Source organism: Lepisosteus platostomus, chromosome 22, assembly GCF_059453375.1.
Source record: "Lepisosteus platostomus isolate fLepPlt1 chromosome 22, fLepPlt1.hap1, whole genome shotgun sequence".
NCBI lineage: Eukaryota > Metazoa > Chordata > Actinopteri > Semionotiformes > Lepisosteidae > Lepisosteus > Lepisosteus platostomus.
In genome coordinates this window covers 14,495,648-14,514,464 of record NC_142632.1, presented here as the reverse complement: position 1 = coordinate 14,514,464, position 18,817 = coordinate 14,495,648, and the positions used below count along the sequence as shown (strand labels likewise).

General features: G+C 43.2%; 2 protein-coding genes across 4 annotated transcripts in view; one reads left to right on the top strand and one right to left on the bottom strand.

The window, feature by feature from the left end:
• Positions 1-3,973, top strand: part of dhrs11a (dehydrogenase/reductase 11a) — a 29,521-nt gene extending 25,548 nt beyond the window's left edge. For all 3 annotated transcript variants that reach the window (XM_088616190.1, XM_088616189.1, XM_088616191.1), the window contains 4 exons: positions 156-285; positions 1,000-1,092; positions 2,437-2,502; positions 3,071-3,973. In XM_088616190.1, coding sequence (XP_088472316.1) covers positions 156-285; positions 1,000-1,092; positions 2,437-2,502; positions 3,071-3,112 — 331 coding nt within the window. In that variant the 3' untranslated portion in view covers positions 3,113-3,973. The remainder of the gene's footprint in view (positions 1-155; positions 286-999; positions 1,093-2,436; positions 2,503-3,070) is intronic.
• A 3,377-nt stretch (positions 3,974-7,350) lies between these two features.
• On the bottom strand, positions 7,351-18,035 carry LOC148643582 (sodium- and chloride-dependent GABA transporter ine). The gene is made up of 13 exons (XM_088616171.1): positions 17,589-18,035; positions 16,191-16,325; positions 15,151-15,358; positions 14,349-14,481; positions 13,971-14,105; positions 13,104-13,207; positions 12,819-12,943; positions 11,258-11,370; positions 10,612-10,752; positions 9,966-10,065; positions 9,303-9,403; positions 8,378-8,545; positions 7,351-7,547 (listed from the first exon to the last, which is right to left on the bottom strand). The coding sequence occupies exons 1-13, from the start codon at positions 17,749-17,751 to the stop codon at positions 7,446-7,448; spliced, it is 1,728 nt and encodes a 575-aa protein (XP_088472297.1). The 5' UTR covers positions 17,752-18,035; the 3' UTR covers positions 7,351-7,445.
• Positions 18,036-18,817: the final 782 nt, after the last annotated feature.

Genomic DNA, 18,817 nt, shown 5'->3' with positions numbered 1-18,817 from the left:
TCCATTGACACATTGATTACCCGTCCTGTAGTGTTGGTATGTATATATACTTTTTATTTCATCTTTTTCTTTTGTCTTAGCTTTGTGACAGTGGTGTCGTGGTAGTTTCTAACTCTTGCCCCGCTGCCCTCTGCCTGTGCTTGCCTTGCCTTCAGCATGAGTGGACACCGGGTGCTGCCGGCCTCTGGGGTGCATTTCTACTCCGCAACTAAGTACGCAGTGACCGCGCTGACCGAAGGCCTGCGACAGGAACTGCGAGAAGCCAAAACCCACATAAAGGTCACGGTAAGACACACATCACACCCTAACCTGTGGTGTGTATTAAACAACACAACCAGTTGCACTTGTTGAGCTGCTAGTTCGGAATCAGAACACCAGAAAGGCCTGTAAATATAAGACAGATTACAAAGAAGAGAAGAGGCCATGCGGCCCATCTAGTTTCTTTGGTCTAGTTATCATGATGAATTGGCAGCTTCAACAACATGGCTGGGCAGCATGTTACACACTCCCGCCGCTCTTTGTGTAAAGACGTTTTCCCTGTTCTCAGTTTTAAACGGAATCTGTGACTCTGCATGTGACAGGACGAAAAGCCACAGGGAAGAAAAAAGTCATTTTGTTTTAGGTCAGTGTTGAGCCATGGGTTGTTTTTCCAACACAAAGCCTGTTTCATCAGTCCATGCCCATACGGATTTGTGTTTTTTCTCCTGTTTAACATGTTGCCTCAAAAGCTGCCTACAGTACATCACAAAGATGTGTAAGATGCTGGTAAGTGTTTCACAAAGGTACTGCAGGGACTGCTCTGCATGCTGTATTTTATGTAAATAATTTTGTACCTATAGGACAACTGTCTTGCAGAGATTGTCAGTACTTTAGCTTTAACCATTCTGTCAGCTGAGCCCTGGAGGTAATGCATTCAGAAGCGCGTGTTCTATTGACTTTTCTTCCTCGTGTGTTCCAGTTTCCTGTGGAATGCCCTATCTATTCTCACTTTTCTTACAGTGTATATCTCCCGGCCTAGTGGAAACGGAATTCGCCTTCCGGCTTCACAACAGCGACCCAGAAAAGGCTGCAGCAACATATGAAAGCATAAAGGTGAGACTGCCTTTCCTTGCAAAGCTGTATTTCCCTTGTGTCTGGATCTTGGACAGAAAAGCCGAAATAACCATTCATTTGCCACAGTGCAAAGCTGTAGGGAAAAGGCAGCTTTGCAATAGGCTTCGTTAAGAGGTGCATCCTCTAGCATAAGTTTAAGAACACAAGAAGGCTTACAAATGAGAAGAGGCCATACAGCCAGTCTATTTAGTTTGATAGCTAAGTCATCCAGATTCCTGAAAGAGGCCAACATGCTTCAGCAACATGCCAGAGTAGCTTATTTAAAACTGCTACAATTTGGCTATGACCCTGTTTTTGGGTGGTGGAGTATTTCTTGATTTTTACTAGAATTTGTGCTCAATGCAATGAATCAGTGACTAAAACAGCTGTGTCTTAGTGAACCGCAATGTCCGCAAACTGCAAGGCCTGAGAGAAATTAAATACAGATGGACTGGCCTAACAACATTGCTACACAGGCTAAAAGAAACAGTCTGATTTAAGAAAACTTCAATGCAGATTCACAGAATGACAGTATTATTTATTGCATTCATGTGCTTAGTTGTTGATCCTGTCCTTATTTTTTCAAGCTGTTTTAATACTGCTCTTTAAATTAGAAGAAAGAGTGATTGTTCTCTTGCATTTCTTAAGAGTCCTGTTTATTTTGCATATTGGTGTGAGTTCAGAACAATAATTCAATCCAGCGCATGATTACCAGAAGCATGCATTTAGACCTGGCTTTGAGGTAAGCTGCTTTCAGAAAGTCACCACAGGATAGAAACTTGGCATACAATTGAATGAATCTTTGGTGTGGGTGGCGGGGTCACAAATGTGAATCAGAACATTTATTCTGTAAAAAATGGCTTCAGTTGAACACACATTTTCCTACATTTAGATTTACAATGTATTTGGAGCTTTTGCAAAATGAGGTGTTCATGTCAGCACCTGTCTGGCAATAACTCTTGCGCACATAGCAGCTGACGTTTGCATCACCAGGCTTAGTGTTCTTTACTCCCGAGGCATATTTTGAATTCTTTCAAGTACTCGTCTCCTTTACTAGCCCATCCCTGCTCCTGCTCCTGAAGATGACTGATGGAGTGCAGAACTGATCCGCTTCATGGTCACTGTTGACACATTGCATCCCCTTCTAATAAGCATTGTGTGCTGATTTCCAAGTCTTCTTTGCCAACGATGTTAACCGGGGGTCACAGGTCATGGTGAAGCCCACTCCAGAGATTCCGTTACCTCTGTTCCCACAGAGACCGGGAGGTTTTTCAAAGGGAAAGCATTGGAGCTTGTGATCTGCTGGGGATTCTGGATTCTCCATATTTTGTTTTTCCTCCTCAGTGTCTAAAAGCAGAAGATATAGCCAGTGCCATTACCTTTGTCCTAAGCACCCCTCCTCACGTACAGGTATGTACAGTTTCTCACTCTTTTCTGACACTCTTCCCTCTTCCCAGATTTCTGTAGTTTTTAAAAGCCCAAAACGGACTATGTATTTCTGCTTTGACACCACCAAGAGTGCAGTTCCTTAATGAAGTTTACTGTGGTACACCATAGTGAATTGAGACTGAAGTACAGTACGGTGAAACAGCGGTATCATTGTAAACATATAGTAGAGAGGTGTAAAGAAATCTATTTTATTTCTAAGTGTCCTTCAGAAGCCTTATTTATTTGGAAGGATGGTACACAGATTTACAGTGGTCAGCTTTTAAAGGTTACTTCCTTACGACAACATCTTACTGCAGGTAACAGTTTCTATACTGCAGGTGTCTCCAAACCCTCCATATCTCACTCGTTTTTGGTTTGGGGCTCAGAGTATCCACATATTATATCCGAAAATGTAGTACTCTACTTCTGCGTTGCAGATTGCAGTGATACATTTTTTAAATATTTTTTTATTGTTCTTAATCTTTCTCGGGTGAAACATTAAAATCCCGTCCATCTTTTTTGTCTTTCTCTTCCCTCGCCCCGAGTCTAGATCGGAGACATTCAGATGAGGCCTGTAGAGCAGGTGTCATAGCAACCGAAGAGGGAGCAGCTGGCACAGCAGACAGGCCCGGCAGCCTAGGTTACTCCCGAGCGACCTCTGCTGGACAAAACCCGTTTAACAGGATGGAAGGATCAAGCTGGGAGACGCAGAAACTGGTTGTCTTTGCCTACTGGGGAACAGGCCCTCGCTGGTTTGAAAAGGATGTACCAGTACAGTATGATTCAGAATGCTGCAGGAATAAAATATGTCAGTGTTGGTGTATTTTTCGTCCTTTAAAAAAAAAAACAAATTGGTGTTACTCCTACCACAAGAGGTTATGCACGGTCATCATTACAGTGAAAATCATACCGTCAAGTACAGATGCTAGTTTTTCTCTTCCCTTTTTCCATGTTTTAGGTCCTACTGCACATTTTGTTTTTTTAAGAAAAATAAAAACAGATTCTGATTCGTATTCACAATTATTTTGTTTTTTGCTGAACATCAGAGCATCGATTGTAGCTAGATCTAATTCTTACATTAGTGATAGGGGTTTAATCCACTAGTATTTGTTTTAACAGACCATAATCGCTACAATAGGGCCTTTCCAGTCACCAGTAAAACAGATATGACAGATTCCTATGACGGTCATATTCCCCTTAGCTGTCAATAAAAGATGGGGGGGAAACGCGTCTTAACCAAATATTTTATATCAAGACAACCTCGGCAGATCGTCCTTGTGATAAGACAAACCGGTTTGCACTTTGGCTCCGTTTCGTCTAAAACAAAACACTAAGGTCTGGTTTCAGACGCCGTTTCTAACCCAGTCGTGGGCACGTGTATGATTAAAAGTACTACTCTTCGTTGGCGTGTGGATTGTAATGATAGTTATTCTCAATAAATTGTTTTTTATTGCCTCGTTGTTAACGCCTGTCCTTTCTTTCTGTCGTCGCGATCCGTCTTTTCGAGATTTCTATTCCGAGAGTAGCCCACGATCATTTTAACCCCCTCTAGAAGCCGGTTTTCACGGGTCCATTTAGTTCAGATGATCTCTGGAAGAACTGGAACCGAGACCTCCAGCCCAAAGACAGGAGCTGGGCTCCGCACTAGTCTGGATTGACCCATTTGACCTTCAGTGCCTGGAGTTTCTAACTGGAATGAATGTTTACCAGAGGGAATTAGCTCCAGAGCCAGGTGGGTGAGTAGTTTACGAGATCCAAGCGTGAACAGAAGGAACTTCAGCGGAGGTGACTTTCGGTAGCCTCATCGAAAGACGTGCAATAACATGGGATCGGAAACTTGCACAGCAACCTGGAGCGCTTTCTCAGGGACAGATAAGTACACGGTGAAATACGTTGTGTGCGAAATCAGTGACTGTGATGTGTGCGTGTTCACTGTTGTGCGATTACCCGGTCAGTAAGTGAAATTATCTTGTACTTCAAGCGTGATCTCGCCAGAAGTTCATGAATCCGCAGTGACAATCAGATTTGACCTGTGAGTCTCTTTTTCTTTTAACGTTTCAGTCTCTGAAAACAAAATTATTCTCTAAAGTGAACGCGAGTTAAAGACGGCACCTGCTGCTTTTGCTCCACCAGATGGGGGGAAAAAGACAATTCTGTTTCTTGTTCGCCTCCCTTTAGGAAAAAGGATCGGATTTCGAAATGTTATATTCTTGATCATGGCGATGACGTGCACTAGGCTGCCAGTGACAGACGTCACATATTCTCCAGCAAGGACTGTGACTGGTGAAGAGGTCCGATTTATTTTCAGCGTTATGTGTTAAGAATTGTGATACTCAAGAGCCTACTTTGCTAAGAAACGTGTCCGTTGCTCCAGCAGAGGAATATTCATTTTATATAAAAGTTGTTCTTGATATAATACTGCTCTTGTAGATGCTATTTGGACTGGAACAAATATTTTCGTCATCCTTAAATAACTGCCTAACATATCGGGTTCATGTGATGGGTCTTATTAATATAGCATCACAATAAATGTGGGTTATAGTTTGGTCTTCTATTTAGTACGCAGTACCGGTAACTGGAGTTAAGTTTATATAATTGTAAAGGAACAAGGAAAGGTTTATTCCATGCTGAAAAGAGTACAAAAGAAACACAACGTTTCGGCTGTGGAGCCTACCCACTTGATATAAATGTGTGTGCTCTGTCCTTCTGCATGATTCTCACTGTGCTTGGGTCCATTGGATTAGCCTCTGCTAATTATCTGATAATTTATTAATATAATCAGAATTGAAAAAAAAAAACGTGTCCAGAACGGTGTTTGAGTGTTCATTGACATTTAAAAAACAACGAGAGGGAAAGGATTAACCCTCGTGTCTTGCGTCCGGCAGAGTATAAATCACGGTGGGTATGACGAAACACAGTTTTTCCGGTGTCTGCAGTTTTTCCTTCTTTCCAAGTCCTCGCTGTTACGGGAGAACCCTGGCCTGCTCTGTCCAGCTGCCTCAATACTAGCGTCAGGCCACAGCTATTTCATTAAACATCTCTTGAAGAAGTCTTTCATCTCCCTCTATTGGACGCTATTAATGACATTTATTTGTGAGCACTACCCAGTAAACTTAAAGAGCTATATTTGCTTTTATTGTTCGATACCGGTGGTATTTATATTAAATGTATTAAATGTAGAGCAGCAAATTCCACATTGGGCCTTTTCGAAGCATCTGATATATTTAGAAATGACACATTCCCTGAGACATCGTTAGGTCCAATGTAGACTTCTATTCCACATACGTGTATAAATTTGCAATAGGTTTATTCCATGCTGAAAAAAAAAGAAAGAGAACACAACGTTTCGGCCGTGGAGCCTTCTTCAGGTGTATAAATTTGTAATAATTTACAAGGCCGTGACCGGGTTTCCCCAGCAGGCGGCGCACTATTAGCTGAGCGCTGCCGAGGGTGGGGTGGGATTCGAACACGGGGGCTGTCCGTCCGCAGGTAGACAAGTAGGAAACGCCTCTCGTCCAATCAGCACCGACCCTCATGAGTGCGTGAGCTGTGACGTTGTTAAAGCTGATTGGCCTACAGGTGGGCGGGTCTGGGGAGTTGGCCTGCGTGACTCCAGGTCACGCAATTAGCGATATCTAATTAGATGGGTATTTTCCGTACGGCTTTTTAATTAATTGTGTTTTGCCCCAGGGAATATCGCTGTGTAATGTGGTACACATTCTTTAAAATATGTCGTATTCCCAAGTGCCTGTATAATAAAGTCATCATAGAGCGGCAGGGAGCTTTAGCAGCATTAAGGTAGGAGTGAAATCTCTCTCTGCTTTTCCTGATATTCAGAGACTCAAAGAAACCACTGTCTTGTGGGAACAGTTTACTTTTTTTCCCAACAATATAAATATTTACTACAGCGTCACAAAAGTTTTTATTCAAGTTGCGCTTAGAGCATAATACCCCTGTTGGTGAGTTTCCAGTTACGTTTTACTTTTAAAAACTATAAATGTATTTCAGATATGCCTTCATAGGAAACGTGCTGTTAAACAACATGGCTGTAGGTGCGTCTTTAACTGGACTTGACAGGTTCTCAAAGAATTTGTTTTCCCCCCTGCATTTAATTAATGTCTTTTAGTGTGTGTGAGCTGATGGCCGAATTCTCTCTTGGCAGACACATATTGAAGGATGAAATGTTATAGATTGTTATTGTCTTGAAAAAAAGCTATGCCATTACTATGTGGAATAGGCTATTATTCAGAAAAAAAGTATGACCCTGATTCCTACAATATCATAAGGAACTTTCTTATTCACATGAAAAACCTGTGAAACTTACTGTAACAAGCATGACTTGTGCTGCTGGCCTCAATAAAGTTTCTTTGTTAACTGCTGTGAAAGGAGTGATTGTAATGGTGATTTGCTGACGAGTACAGAAGACAGAACACTTCTGCCATATCTGAGGCAAAATGAGTCTTTCTTCTTAATTGTTTTCACACCAAATCCTTCTGATGGGAGTTTTTTTTCAGAAAGCTCGGTGGTGATGCATTGTCATGCGCCGGTACAGACACCACCCAGCACAGATTTTTATCCTCAGAGCCAGCTGCTCTCAGCCCTGAGAGAGAGCCCGGCGCTCTCCTGGAATACAGAAGTGGAATTATTCAGACCCAGACCCATGCTGTGACAAGATGGGCAGTGTCACTTCACTAACATCTTGCTTTATTTTTTGGTGAACCTGTTGATCCCAAGCCCAGACGCTTTTTTGTCATTGCAGATACGTTTTTCCCCCAAATCATATATACTGACAGAGACATCCATCCTCAGAATATTTGAGAAAACCACATGTTTGAGGCAAGGCATTTTTTACTAGTTGCAGCTCGTCCATACTCTCCAGAGTTCAAGGCTCCGACTCTGGTCTGCATGGAAGACCTCCCTGCCGCTCAGAAGGAAGCAGAGACGATCGCAATGTCTGGGCTGTCTCCATAACGGGGTCTCTTTGAAAGGTTATCGAGGCCATAGGGGGTAAGGGATTGTCGTAATCTCTGCAAGACAAAACAGAGAAGGGGACGCATTCAGACCAGAGATAACCAGTCACTGGGAAATACCATCAATATTTCCAATCTTATTATAACACTCTTTACATTTTTTGGTACTATTTTCTGCAACATTCTTTTGATAAATACAATTCTCTTAACTTCCCCACACTCCTGCATGACAGGATCAGGGATACACGCGACAGAGGAAGAGACCTGCAAAGGTTTAACACTCCTATCAGTAGTACGTGCTGTGAAGGGCTTTTCTTGCCATTGCTAAGGAAGAAAGGTAAAAGATAAAAGGTGAGCAATGAAAACTAGCAAACACGATTTCACAAAGGTGTAAAATGAAAAAACTAAATCGGCAAAGATTCACATTGGAAGTACAGTACGTTGATAGCTGTTTCGTGGTCAACAGTTCAGGATGTGAACAAATATAATTGAACAGCGCCACCCTGTGGACATAACTGGATATACATCCCTAAGACTCTTAGAGGACGCGGTTCGGTGCAGGTTTCTTGCATTTCTGAATAAAAGGGGACTCTGAAGTGTGCTGCTGGCAATTCATATAGCGTGTGTGTAATATTGCATGCTTTCAATTAGTTAAAAGCATAATCAATTTAAAGGCATTTGGTCCTGTTGAATGCTGAACATGTTCCTTGCCATCTGCTTCGATAAGTATTTTAAAATGAAGGACGCTCAAGAGATGCAGCATGTTCCTCTTGAGATCGGAGGATGCTTTCCGGCAATGAGTCCTCCAGGGCTGAGCTGTAACAATCCTCTGGCGTTAGAAGAGGCTCTATGTGGAATGCGTGCGTGTCACAGAGGGGCTGTGGTACCTGTGTGAAGGAGCCCGGGAGAATCCAGAGAGTGTGGAGCGCTCCCAGGGGGATCCAGATTATGGAAGCCATGGCGATAACCCAGCCAAGCCCCTGAGCCCAGGCAGGGTAGACGTAGTCCGTGTAGCGGGCGGGTTTGAACTGAATGACCGCAAACACCAGGATGACCTGGGATGACGAACAGGGGAAAGTCACTCATGTTGTCATCCATCCATCCACCTGTTTTCTTACCACTTCATCCAGTTCAGGGTGGCCGGGGAGCCAGAGTCTATCCCAGCAAGGTGGGGTACAGCCTGGATGGGATGCCAGTCCATCGCAGGGCACACACAGACGCAAACACACCAGGGCCAGCTTTCCCAGAAGCTGATGAGCCAACCAGTATGTTTCTGGACTACTGGGGGGGTATCTAGGGAGAACATACAAACTCCCCACAGATAGCACCCCAGGGCTGTGACAAAGCCACCCTGCCGCCCTGTAGTTTTCTGCAATTAACCTAAATGTTCTGCACTAATAAAATACAAGAGTTGGATATTGAAACGTGCCCGGCATATTTTTTTTCTCAGTTTCCGGTTTTATAAAAGGTGAAAAAGTGGTTATTAGTATTATATCAAACTGTAACATCTGATCTAGGAATCTCACATCTCCCTGTGCTGCCGATGAATGCTAGGACAGGGTTTGACCTTCTACAACTTAAACAAATCAGTTTAAAAAAAAAGACATCCCTGCAAATGAGATCAGAAATCGGCAATCCACTAACAAGGTCTGATGTAGGGTCTCTCAGCCAGCGCGCTCTTTAAGGGGTCTTGCAAGGTTTTGAATTAAACAGCTCCGCGTGGTCACACGGGGGACGCAGGTTACACACAGGATTGCTGGGGAAATAGGGTACGTGGCTGAAATTTTATCATTCTCCATTTTCTTGACATACCGTGACCAGCAAAGGGGATACAACCGTCCAACAGCCAGTGAAAAACCAGTTTGGTTTGTGTCCAGTCATCTCCTCTACATTGCTGGAAAGACGTCTCACTCCTTTTTGATAGTAAAAAAAAGAAAAAAAAACAATGCAATGAATAAAAAAGATCTGCAACGCTGTTCTATCAGTTAAAATTCTGAATACAGTTAAGCACTGTATTGTATAGACCCTGTCCATTGATGCAAATATCACAAATAGAATTTGAGGACACCTTAAAGAGAGAAAAGATCATTAAAATTCCTAGAATACATAATGTAAAATCAAACGGGAGTATCTCTAACCTTGATTCTGGAGAGCTTCAGATCAAGAGTTTTTATTAAAAATGTGGAATCATCTATTTATAGATTAAGGTTTTGGAACAATGAAAGGCAAACATTTGTTAAGTTAAATTAAGCTATCATTCTGCCATCAAAAACCTAACCAGTCAAGAGTAGATAAAGATAAGATCACTTTATTAGCCATTTCTTGCATTAGGAATTTGTCAATGTTTTTTTTTAGATAAGAAAAATAGTCACAGTTTACAAGAGTTAGAAATTGTTGATGTAGGGCGATCCTTAAACTAAAAGCCAAGACTACCGTGGTCATTCGTGCAAACACTTTGTGGGCGTGCGTACTTACCATATATCCAGCAAATTGCAACCACTTCAAAAAAGGCAAGAAACATGATAGACACTATGGCAGTGTAGTGGTCCATTAACTGGAAAATATAAATGCCCCCCTGTCAAAAAAAAAAAGTGTTATTGTAATATTTCATGCCTGGGAATGTGCTGTGTTCTGCATGCAGGTATTTATAATAATAATAATAATAATAATAATAATAATAATCATAATAATCATAATAATTTCTCACATTTTAATAGCTCTTTTCTGGACAGTCTACTCAAAGCGCTCTACAGGTAATCGGGACTCCCCTGTACCACCAGCCATAGTGCACCAGTACGCTCACCACACTCCAGCTCTCAGTGGGGAGGAGGCCAGGACTGGTAAAGGCCGGGGGAAATTTGGCCAAGACTCCTGGGTTAACATCCCGACGCTTTGTGAGAAACACCCTGGGATTTTAATGACCACAGAGAGTCAGGACTTCGGTTTTGTATCTCATCCAAAGGACGGTGCCCTTTTACAGTATTGTGCCCTCATCAATATACTGGGGCATTAGGACCCACACAGACCACAGGGTGAGCGCCCCCTGCTGGCCCCTCTGACACCTCTTCCAGGTGCGAAAGCTCGCGATCGGCGCGAGTGGGCGTGGCCGGCGAGCCCGCACCTGCATGACGTGGGGAATTCCCAGGAGGAAAGCCGTGGAGCAGACGGCAAGGACGAGGAGCTCTTTCCTTCTGAAGTACTTTAACAAGGGACTCCCCAGGCCATCCATCAGGCTGGTCACCATCACTTCCACCATTGCAAACTACAAAACAAGAGACGACAGAGCGCTGGCCGTCTTTTCAAAATAACTCCTTTGCATTCCCAAACCACCCTTTATGGATTACTTCTAAGTGGTCAGCTTTAGATCTACAGCACTGGAAGTAAGCTGCTCAACGACTGTCACTGACGCTTCTGTCGGTTAGTAGGTTTTTTTCATGCTCTTGGCCTTCTCTTCATATTTTGCTGCCAAAACCTGTGACCCTGTTTATAAAACAAACACAGTGCTGTATTTGGGAAAGCTAAACCTGCTGGGATAGGGTTTATTTGCATGTTGCTGAATAATGTTCAACCACATCAGAGTAATAATCATCAACATGACATCATTGTGTTGCCCCTAAAACAAAGATTGCTAGCCAAACTCAAGACCACACAGTTAGGCCATCCTGGGAAAAGTTAATTGCTGTGCTTTAGATAGTACAAAGGTGAATGCACAGTCTCAGGCCATTCTGAGTATGAGACACAGGCACAGTGCACTGTAAAAGAGATACCTGACTGTCCAGCCCCAAGCACAGCAGCATGAAGAAAAACAGAACTGCCCAAAGAGGAGCTACAGGCATTGTTAAGAAGGCTTGTGGGTAAACCACGTAAACGAGGCCTGGACCTGAAAAACATACATAAAGAGAAAAACATGGTTTCATTTAAAAACTGATAGATGATAGGCAGTTCTTTCCATATGTCAAGACATGCAACAACTATGTCACCAGGTTTACAAATGTGCACAAACACGGAATGTTCATTGTGCATAGTCTGATAGTAACATAGGCCTGTGACAAATAGGAAACAAGGAAATACATTTGATCAACTCTGAACACGTAAACAACAACACTCAGTGTTGGAACACTAGTATTTCAGGTGGGAGAAAGCTGTTTCTTGGATCTGTGTTGGGCAGTATCAGACACATAGATACTGTACTTGCTTTTAATCATCCGCTCTAGTTAGAATACATGATCTAATAACTGAGTTATTTGTGTAGATTTTTCAGTCAAATACCCTACCATTTTGATTTGTTGATTAGCTTTAGGCTAAAAAACTTGTGAACGTAGTGACATCCTATTTTTCCTTTGCAAACAGCAAGTACCTAGGTACCTAAGACTAAAATACCTAATTCTTCCCTAAACATAGTCAATCACAGAGATGACTAATAAAACAACAAATATTTGCATAAAGCATTTGATCATTTTGTCTAAATGAACATTATAATAGACTTTTCAAACATGCTTACAGTTTAGTTCTAAAACTACATCACATAGCATAAAACATTACAACATTACAGCCCAGAAACCTGAATATATCACTTATATTTATCTGTTCTGTAATGTATAGACTATACATACCCTTAGTAATAAAGGTAAATGACGAAAGCAGGACACCTTAATGTGGGTATTCTTCTAATTTACATACATGAAACCAATGTCAAATGCTATTATGAAATTCCTTTTTAAGGGTTACTTGTAGAACACAATAGGTAGTAAAATTGGTAATATCTTGTAATGCTGAATGAGCTGAGCCTCTATTTCAAGTACACAGGAAGGGGGAGGCCACACAATGGCACTTACAGAGCTCGATCACGCCGGGTTGTGACAATATGAACATATATTAAGGTGCTGCAGCAGCGGCGGCACTGCCACCTGGTGTTTGGTGGGCAGACACCCAGGGGCTGGGTTGGCTGACCCTGGAAGGGGAAGCTTTTACTTCCGGGGTCAGCCAGTGGCAGAATGAGATATCTCCCCAGTAGCTTCAGAGCACTGCACCCCCAGAGGTGCCCAGGAGGACCTTACATAGTGGATAAGGAGCATTCGTGCCAGAATACCCCTGGACCCAAAATATTCTGACTTATTTCTGGTCGTCGTTTGGGCTTAGACCTCCTTGTACATCGTTAAGCACATTAAAGCTCTGTTCTCCATACACTATTGTTCAATAGCAATAAACCTCCGGTCCCGTCAGCGTTGGTTACAGTTTCTCTGCTTTTCTTCTCAAAGAGCCTGTTTGAAAAAGAAAATGCCAACATGATTTCAGCTCTGCGGCCTGTCTTCTGCCATACAGACTCACCATCCACAGCTATTTTGCTGACTGGTGTGTGTGTTAGGTGAGACATGTAGCCGAACGCAGAGAAAATGACAAAGCCGGCCAGGATACTGGTGGCCGAGTTGGTAATGGAGATGGCCAGCGTGTCTCTAAGGAAGAGAAGAAATAACATGTCTGAAATCCCTCATCGGAGCTGAAGAGCACTCTTACCTGGAAGCTCACCACAGACAAAGGGTGCACCTAGTACAATTACGAAACAAAATTAAGACAAAACAAGACAGAGAGAGTCGGTCCGAGTGATTTTCTCACTTCAAGACACTGTTGTTGAAGTTGTTGTAGCTAGACATGGCCATGAGTGAGCCGAAGGCGATTCCAATGGAATTGAAGATCTGGGCGGCCGCATTGATCCAAACCTGCCAGGAGACATGCAGCGACACTGAGGCACTGCAATTCACCTAAACTACTGAGGATTACAACATGTTATGAAATATCTGTGATACCATCTTCTACTGACTGAAGACCAATGAAGAGACCTCTTATTAATGACAGACTGTATTCAAGATTATTATTTATGAGCTCTGAATAATTCAGCATTTGGAGAAATGGATGAAGGTTTTGCAAAAGGTCTTATACAGCTCCAATTGTGTCTGAGAACAGAACTCTCCTTTCCACCCACCCATCAATTTTCTAACCATTTTCACAAACACAGGGTCACAGGGGAGTCAGAGTCTATTACCAACAAGCAATGGGCACAAGACAGTACATCCTGGACTGGACACCAGTTCTCTGCAGGGCAGACACACATACCAGGGCCAATCTTCCCAGAAGCCAATTAAGCTACCAGTATTTCTTTGGAGTGTAGGAGGAACCCCACGTGAACATGTGTAGGACACACAAACACCACACAGATAGCAGCCCAGGTCCAGAATTGAACCCAGGCCTTCAGCCCTGCAAAGCAACAATACTAACCACTGCACCATCCAACTGTATTTTCATTTCCTTCATATTACAAATAGCAAAAAAGGTAGAGTTGTCTAATAACTTTGCCCTGCACATGGAAACAGATTTTATAAAGACTGTATGTGGGCTTTAGTGTATCTATAATGAAAACAAGCATTCAGATGGAAAACAGAAGACTTGATTTGTTAAACACAGTCCAACATTCACTCCTCATACCTCCACTGATGCCAGTTTTTCCCACTCGGGTATAATGAAGAATTTAATCCCCTCCATGGCTCCGGGCAGCTGCACGTTATTGATCAGCAAGGCCAGAAGGATCAAGTATGGGAAAAGAGCTGTAAAATAAACCACCTGCACAGAGTAAAACATGTCTACCTTGCCTTGAAACAGAGGGCTGCATTCTTTGTATAAGCAGCAGCACACAGTATCAGATATATATTTTCATCGCCTTCAAGCTAGAAAGCACCACAAATGGGACGTAAAAACCTTGCGAACAGTCCACATGCATTCTGGTCTAAAGACATTTTTTTTGTCTTTTGGGAAATTACTATCTAATATTAATGAACGTTCAATTTTTTTTCAGGCATCACTTACCTTCCCAGTGGATTTGACACCTTTGAAGATACAGAGGTAGATGAGCACCCAGGCCAAAATGAGCAGGCAGAACAACTCCCAGCGTAGCTGGCCGGCCTCCTCAATCCCAGCTGTCTTCTCCAGCACTTTGTAACTGCGAAGACACGCAGGAGCTGAGGTCTGTGTAAACTCAATGCACCTCTTCAAATGTTTGAATGCCCTGGACAGCAGCCATAGAATTCAGGAGCCCGCCATCAGATTGTTAGGAAAACCACGACGCGCTGTTGACCTTACTGGTCCCTTGTTGCTGCTGAGCACCGTTGATGAAAAATCATTGAATCACGTCAGGTCTTTAAACCTAAGATATACCATAACTATAGAATGAAAGAGGTAGAAATAGATATATACACATTTAATTTTGCTGTCAAATCAAGGATACGTGAAAAATGCACACTTTAACATTTACCATAAAATACAAAGTAGTTGTACTTAACATGACCGTGCTTAATTTGTGTGTTTGATGATTTACCTTCTAAAGGTATGTCTCACCCCCCCAGGGGACGAACCACTACTCAAAGGGTTCATATTGATGAGGAAATTGTGATCCAGCACGGTCAGGCAACTCTCATAAGCTTCCTAGTCATGCAGTAGCACCTGGACAGCACTACTGGGCTGCTGCAAGCAAAGCTGCTGCACACGTCCCCTGGGGCTCAGCTACAGCCTAAGTCACGCTGCTGTCGTGCTCCTGCGCCTCAGGCCAGTCAGCTGACTCCACAGCTGCTCTGTGTCTGCGTCGTCGTCACGGCGACCCAGGGCCTCTTACTCAAAGAACTGCTGGCTGGCCGTAGTGGAAGAGGAGTTGCTGGTCACGTGGTCTGAGCAGTTGTCGGGGATGTTCCAGGTGTTGTTGCAGTTTGCCCAAGGAAGGAGGCTCTGGAAGGAGCTAAAAAAGTAGTACAGGGCCCAGGTGATAATGACGTTGTAGTAGGTGCACATTATGAAGGATATAGCCACTGTTGCCATGCCAGCCCCTGAAAAGGAGTTACAGCACAGGTTCATGTAACACAAAATGATCATCCTGAAATGAGGCTTCAGGAGGAAGCTCTGTATAGTGATTGTCTTCCAACAGCCTAGCTAACACAACACATCGCAGCGTTCATCAACAGTGCTGGATATCTGCAATCTGGCCATAGAAGGGAACATGTTTTCACAACATTTGTACATTGTAACTGGAAGAGTGCAGTTTGGCTATGGGAGTCGTTCAGATACGACCTCACAGTGTTACAAATTCTCAAGACAATCGCGTTGTCTATGTGGTTTTAGAATGCGTTACTTTACACATTATCAAAGTGTTGAAATGATACATGATCCTCAGTTGACAAATGAACACTGCGGCAGCATTAAGTTCAGGGTTTTATTTTCCGAGCTACTGTAGCTGTCACAATTTTCTGACCGCGATAGGACTCCCATTACAGTATATATTTCAACAACAATCCTGGTATCTGCAAATCTTTATTGCAGGGTGATATAGCTTCTGGCTAAAGTTTGAAGAGTTTGTTTTGAGGCCAGTAAGCAGCTGAGTTGCACAGCAATATTGCTAGTGAGGGACTTTGGAGGTTTCAAGTTTAGGCCATTTTATCTTGATTGGTTTTTGATTTCCTGCACTTAAAATAGAAGTGCATTCGGTTTGGACCTTATGGATGATTGTTTTCCTGGACCTGCCTATTATAAAGATACTGTCATGCCCAAAAGGGGTGTTGCACTGCAAACCTATATTAACAGAAATGGTTATAATTCTATAACAGTAATATTCTGTAACCATGCAAAACAATAATAATACTTAATACTTCTCAATACCCGTACCTTTGAGCAAAGGGCAGACTTTGGCCATGGCGTGCACAGGCCCCAGTCTGTGATACTGGCCCACGGCCAGCTCCATGTATAGCAGAGGGATCCCCAGGACTACTAGCATAATGATGTAAGGCACCAGGAAAGCACCTGCATAGGACAACAGGACACAGAACAGAAAGTGGAGTTTGTTCGCTTCATGGTCCTGTAGTACTTGGCTGGGTAGCAATGGTAGTCTGGCAGTTAACAGTTGTCGCACAGCTCCTGTACCCTGGGTTTGGCCTGGAGTACCTTCTGTGGGGAGTCTGCACGTTCGTCCTGTTTCCAAGGGGTTTTCCCAGGTGCTCCAGTTTTCTGCCACCTCCCACAGGCCGGCATGCTAGCACTGATGGGCTGCTCTAGACTGTCGCTCCACAATTGGATCCTTGGTCCCTCTTATCCAACCACACATGGTAAGAAATGCCATCAACCCAGTCATAAGAACAGTCACAAATGAGAAGAGGCCATCTGGCCTGTTTGGTGGTTAAATAAGTGAATAAGTGTCTCATTTGAAAGAAACCAGACTATTGGCTTCAACAATAGGAGTGGAACAAGCTACCCAGCCTCCCACAAGCCTTTGGGTAAAGTGCACAATGGTCATGTGCTGTATGACATCCAATAGAAAAATCCCAATAGCTTTCTCTTTACAACTTAATCGATACATTGGGTTGTCTTAACTGAATTAATGGCTAACGTGGCCTCAGCGCTTTTCGTTCATCAGTTTCCCGTTTCTGGCCCTGTGTTAATGGCTGACGTATAACACTGTCCCTAGAGATCAGCCTTCTTGCTTCTTGTGGCCTCCCCCGTGCATGAACTATGAACTCAGGCAGGCTAAGAGGCTGACCCCAGAGGGTCACAACAGGGGTCCTCTCTGCAAGACCAGGTTTTGTGCTAGCAGAATTCTCAATCATCTGTTGGGACACTTATCACATACATCATATATAAAAAAGACACTTTTTTACACTTGAATTTACATTTTTCTCAAACCATTCTGTCAGTATTTGCCATTAGAGCAGTTACAACCAGAAGAAGGCCACTTGCCCCCCGTATGCAGCCCATTTTTATCATGAGAAGTTAATTACTCCAAGGACCTCATCCAGCCATTCGCTGAAAGGAACGAGGCTGTCAGCTTCAACCGCGTGGCTGGGTTGTTTGTTCCATGCTCCCACCACCCTTTGTGAAAAGACCTGTCTTCTGTTCTTGGTGGTAAATGCACGTCCATCACTTTCTGGGTCTTAAAAACGTGTCAACAAAGTCATTTTTACCATAAAATACAACAAAACATGTTTTTTTTCTTAATAAGAGAAAAGAAAAACTAGAAACGGGACACGACTGATGCCTGATGGGTCTATGAACCGATAGCCAGCTGCTTACCTCCTCCACTCCTGTAGCACAAATAGGGGAATCTCCAGACATTACCGAGTCCCACCGCACAGCCTATACCAGCAAGGGTGAACTCTATCTGCCGGCTCCAAGTTGGCCTTTTAATCTGCTCTTCTTTCACTCGGTCCAGACTGTCCTCCATCGTTGCCTGCATTTTCCAACCTCTACATGTGGCCGCCTGGCAGTTAACGCTGAACGCTAGCTCACCCGGAAAGCTACACTAGTATTTAAGAGGTGTGCTGTTGGGTAACGCTATTACCACAGCTGGTTGAGTCAACAATTGAGTCTCCAGGATGAAAGGAAGGTGATTCTTTATACATTGGTATAAAGAATGGCAAAAAATAGCACCTAACACCTAGATGAGCTAGGCTGAATATCCCCTTCTCGTTTGCGCGCTTTCTTCCCTTGCTTATTACGGATCAGCGAGGTGAGGTTACGTTCAAAGTTCAAAGTATTTATTTTTTTCCAGGAGATAAAGACAAACTAGGCTAGTTGAAGTAGTAAATCTTTTATGGGGGTGGAAAACTACCTACTCAGTGCTCAATCTTTGAAACCCTGGTCACGAATCATCTGTGGGGGTTTACCTAAAGATGTAGAAACAACATTTTAAAAAGCAACATTCGCTGTGGGGCGCTATAAAACTGCAGCCACTGTAGGGCAGCGTTAGGTTCCGTTAGTCTTTTACTTGCATGTATACAGTTCGATCAGTTATCGCTCTAATGTTTTACTCCTCTTGAAATCAGACTGTTGCAATAATGGGTCTGTTGTGTCCTCTCTGGTTTCAGATTACACACATTAAACATCACAACGTTTTCAAGTAACATCTGGTTAGTATCAGACCTGTTTTCAGCGCAAGATGTCAGTATACACAAAGGAATCAAAATGCAAAATTCTGTGTGTCGGAAAACCTGATGGACGTGAAGGGTATTTGTACGGGGGGAATGTTCTTTACCTTTTTTTCTGCAGTTTAGATTTTTTTTCAGATGGGTTTTAGCAATCGATTTCCTAAAATCGATTAGCGATCGATCAGACCTTTACCCTCTATGAACTGGCCTCATATACAGGTGCTGTCTTGCAGTTCCAACATGCATACATTTTTTTCCTGGTGCCGTCTGTTCGAAGACAAATAAAAAAAGACGAACAAAAAACAAGAACAGAAGAGTCTGTGGGCTGTGGTGCGCTTTTCTTGGGAATTATTCGGCAGGGCCCGGCTCGCCCCG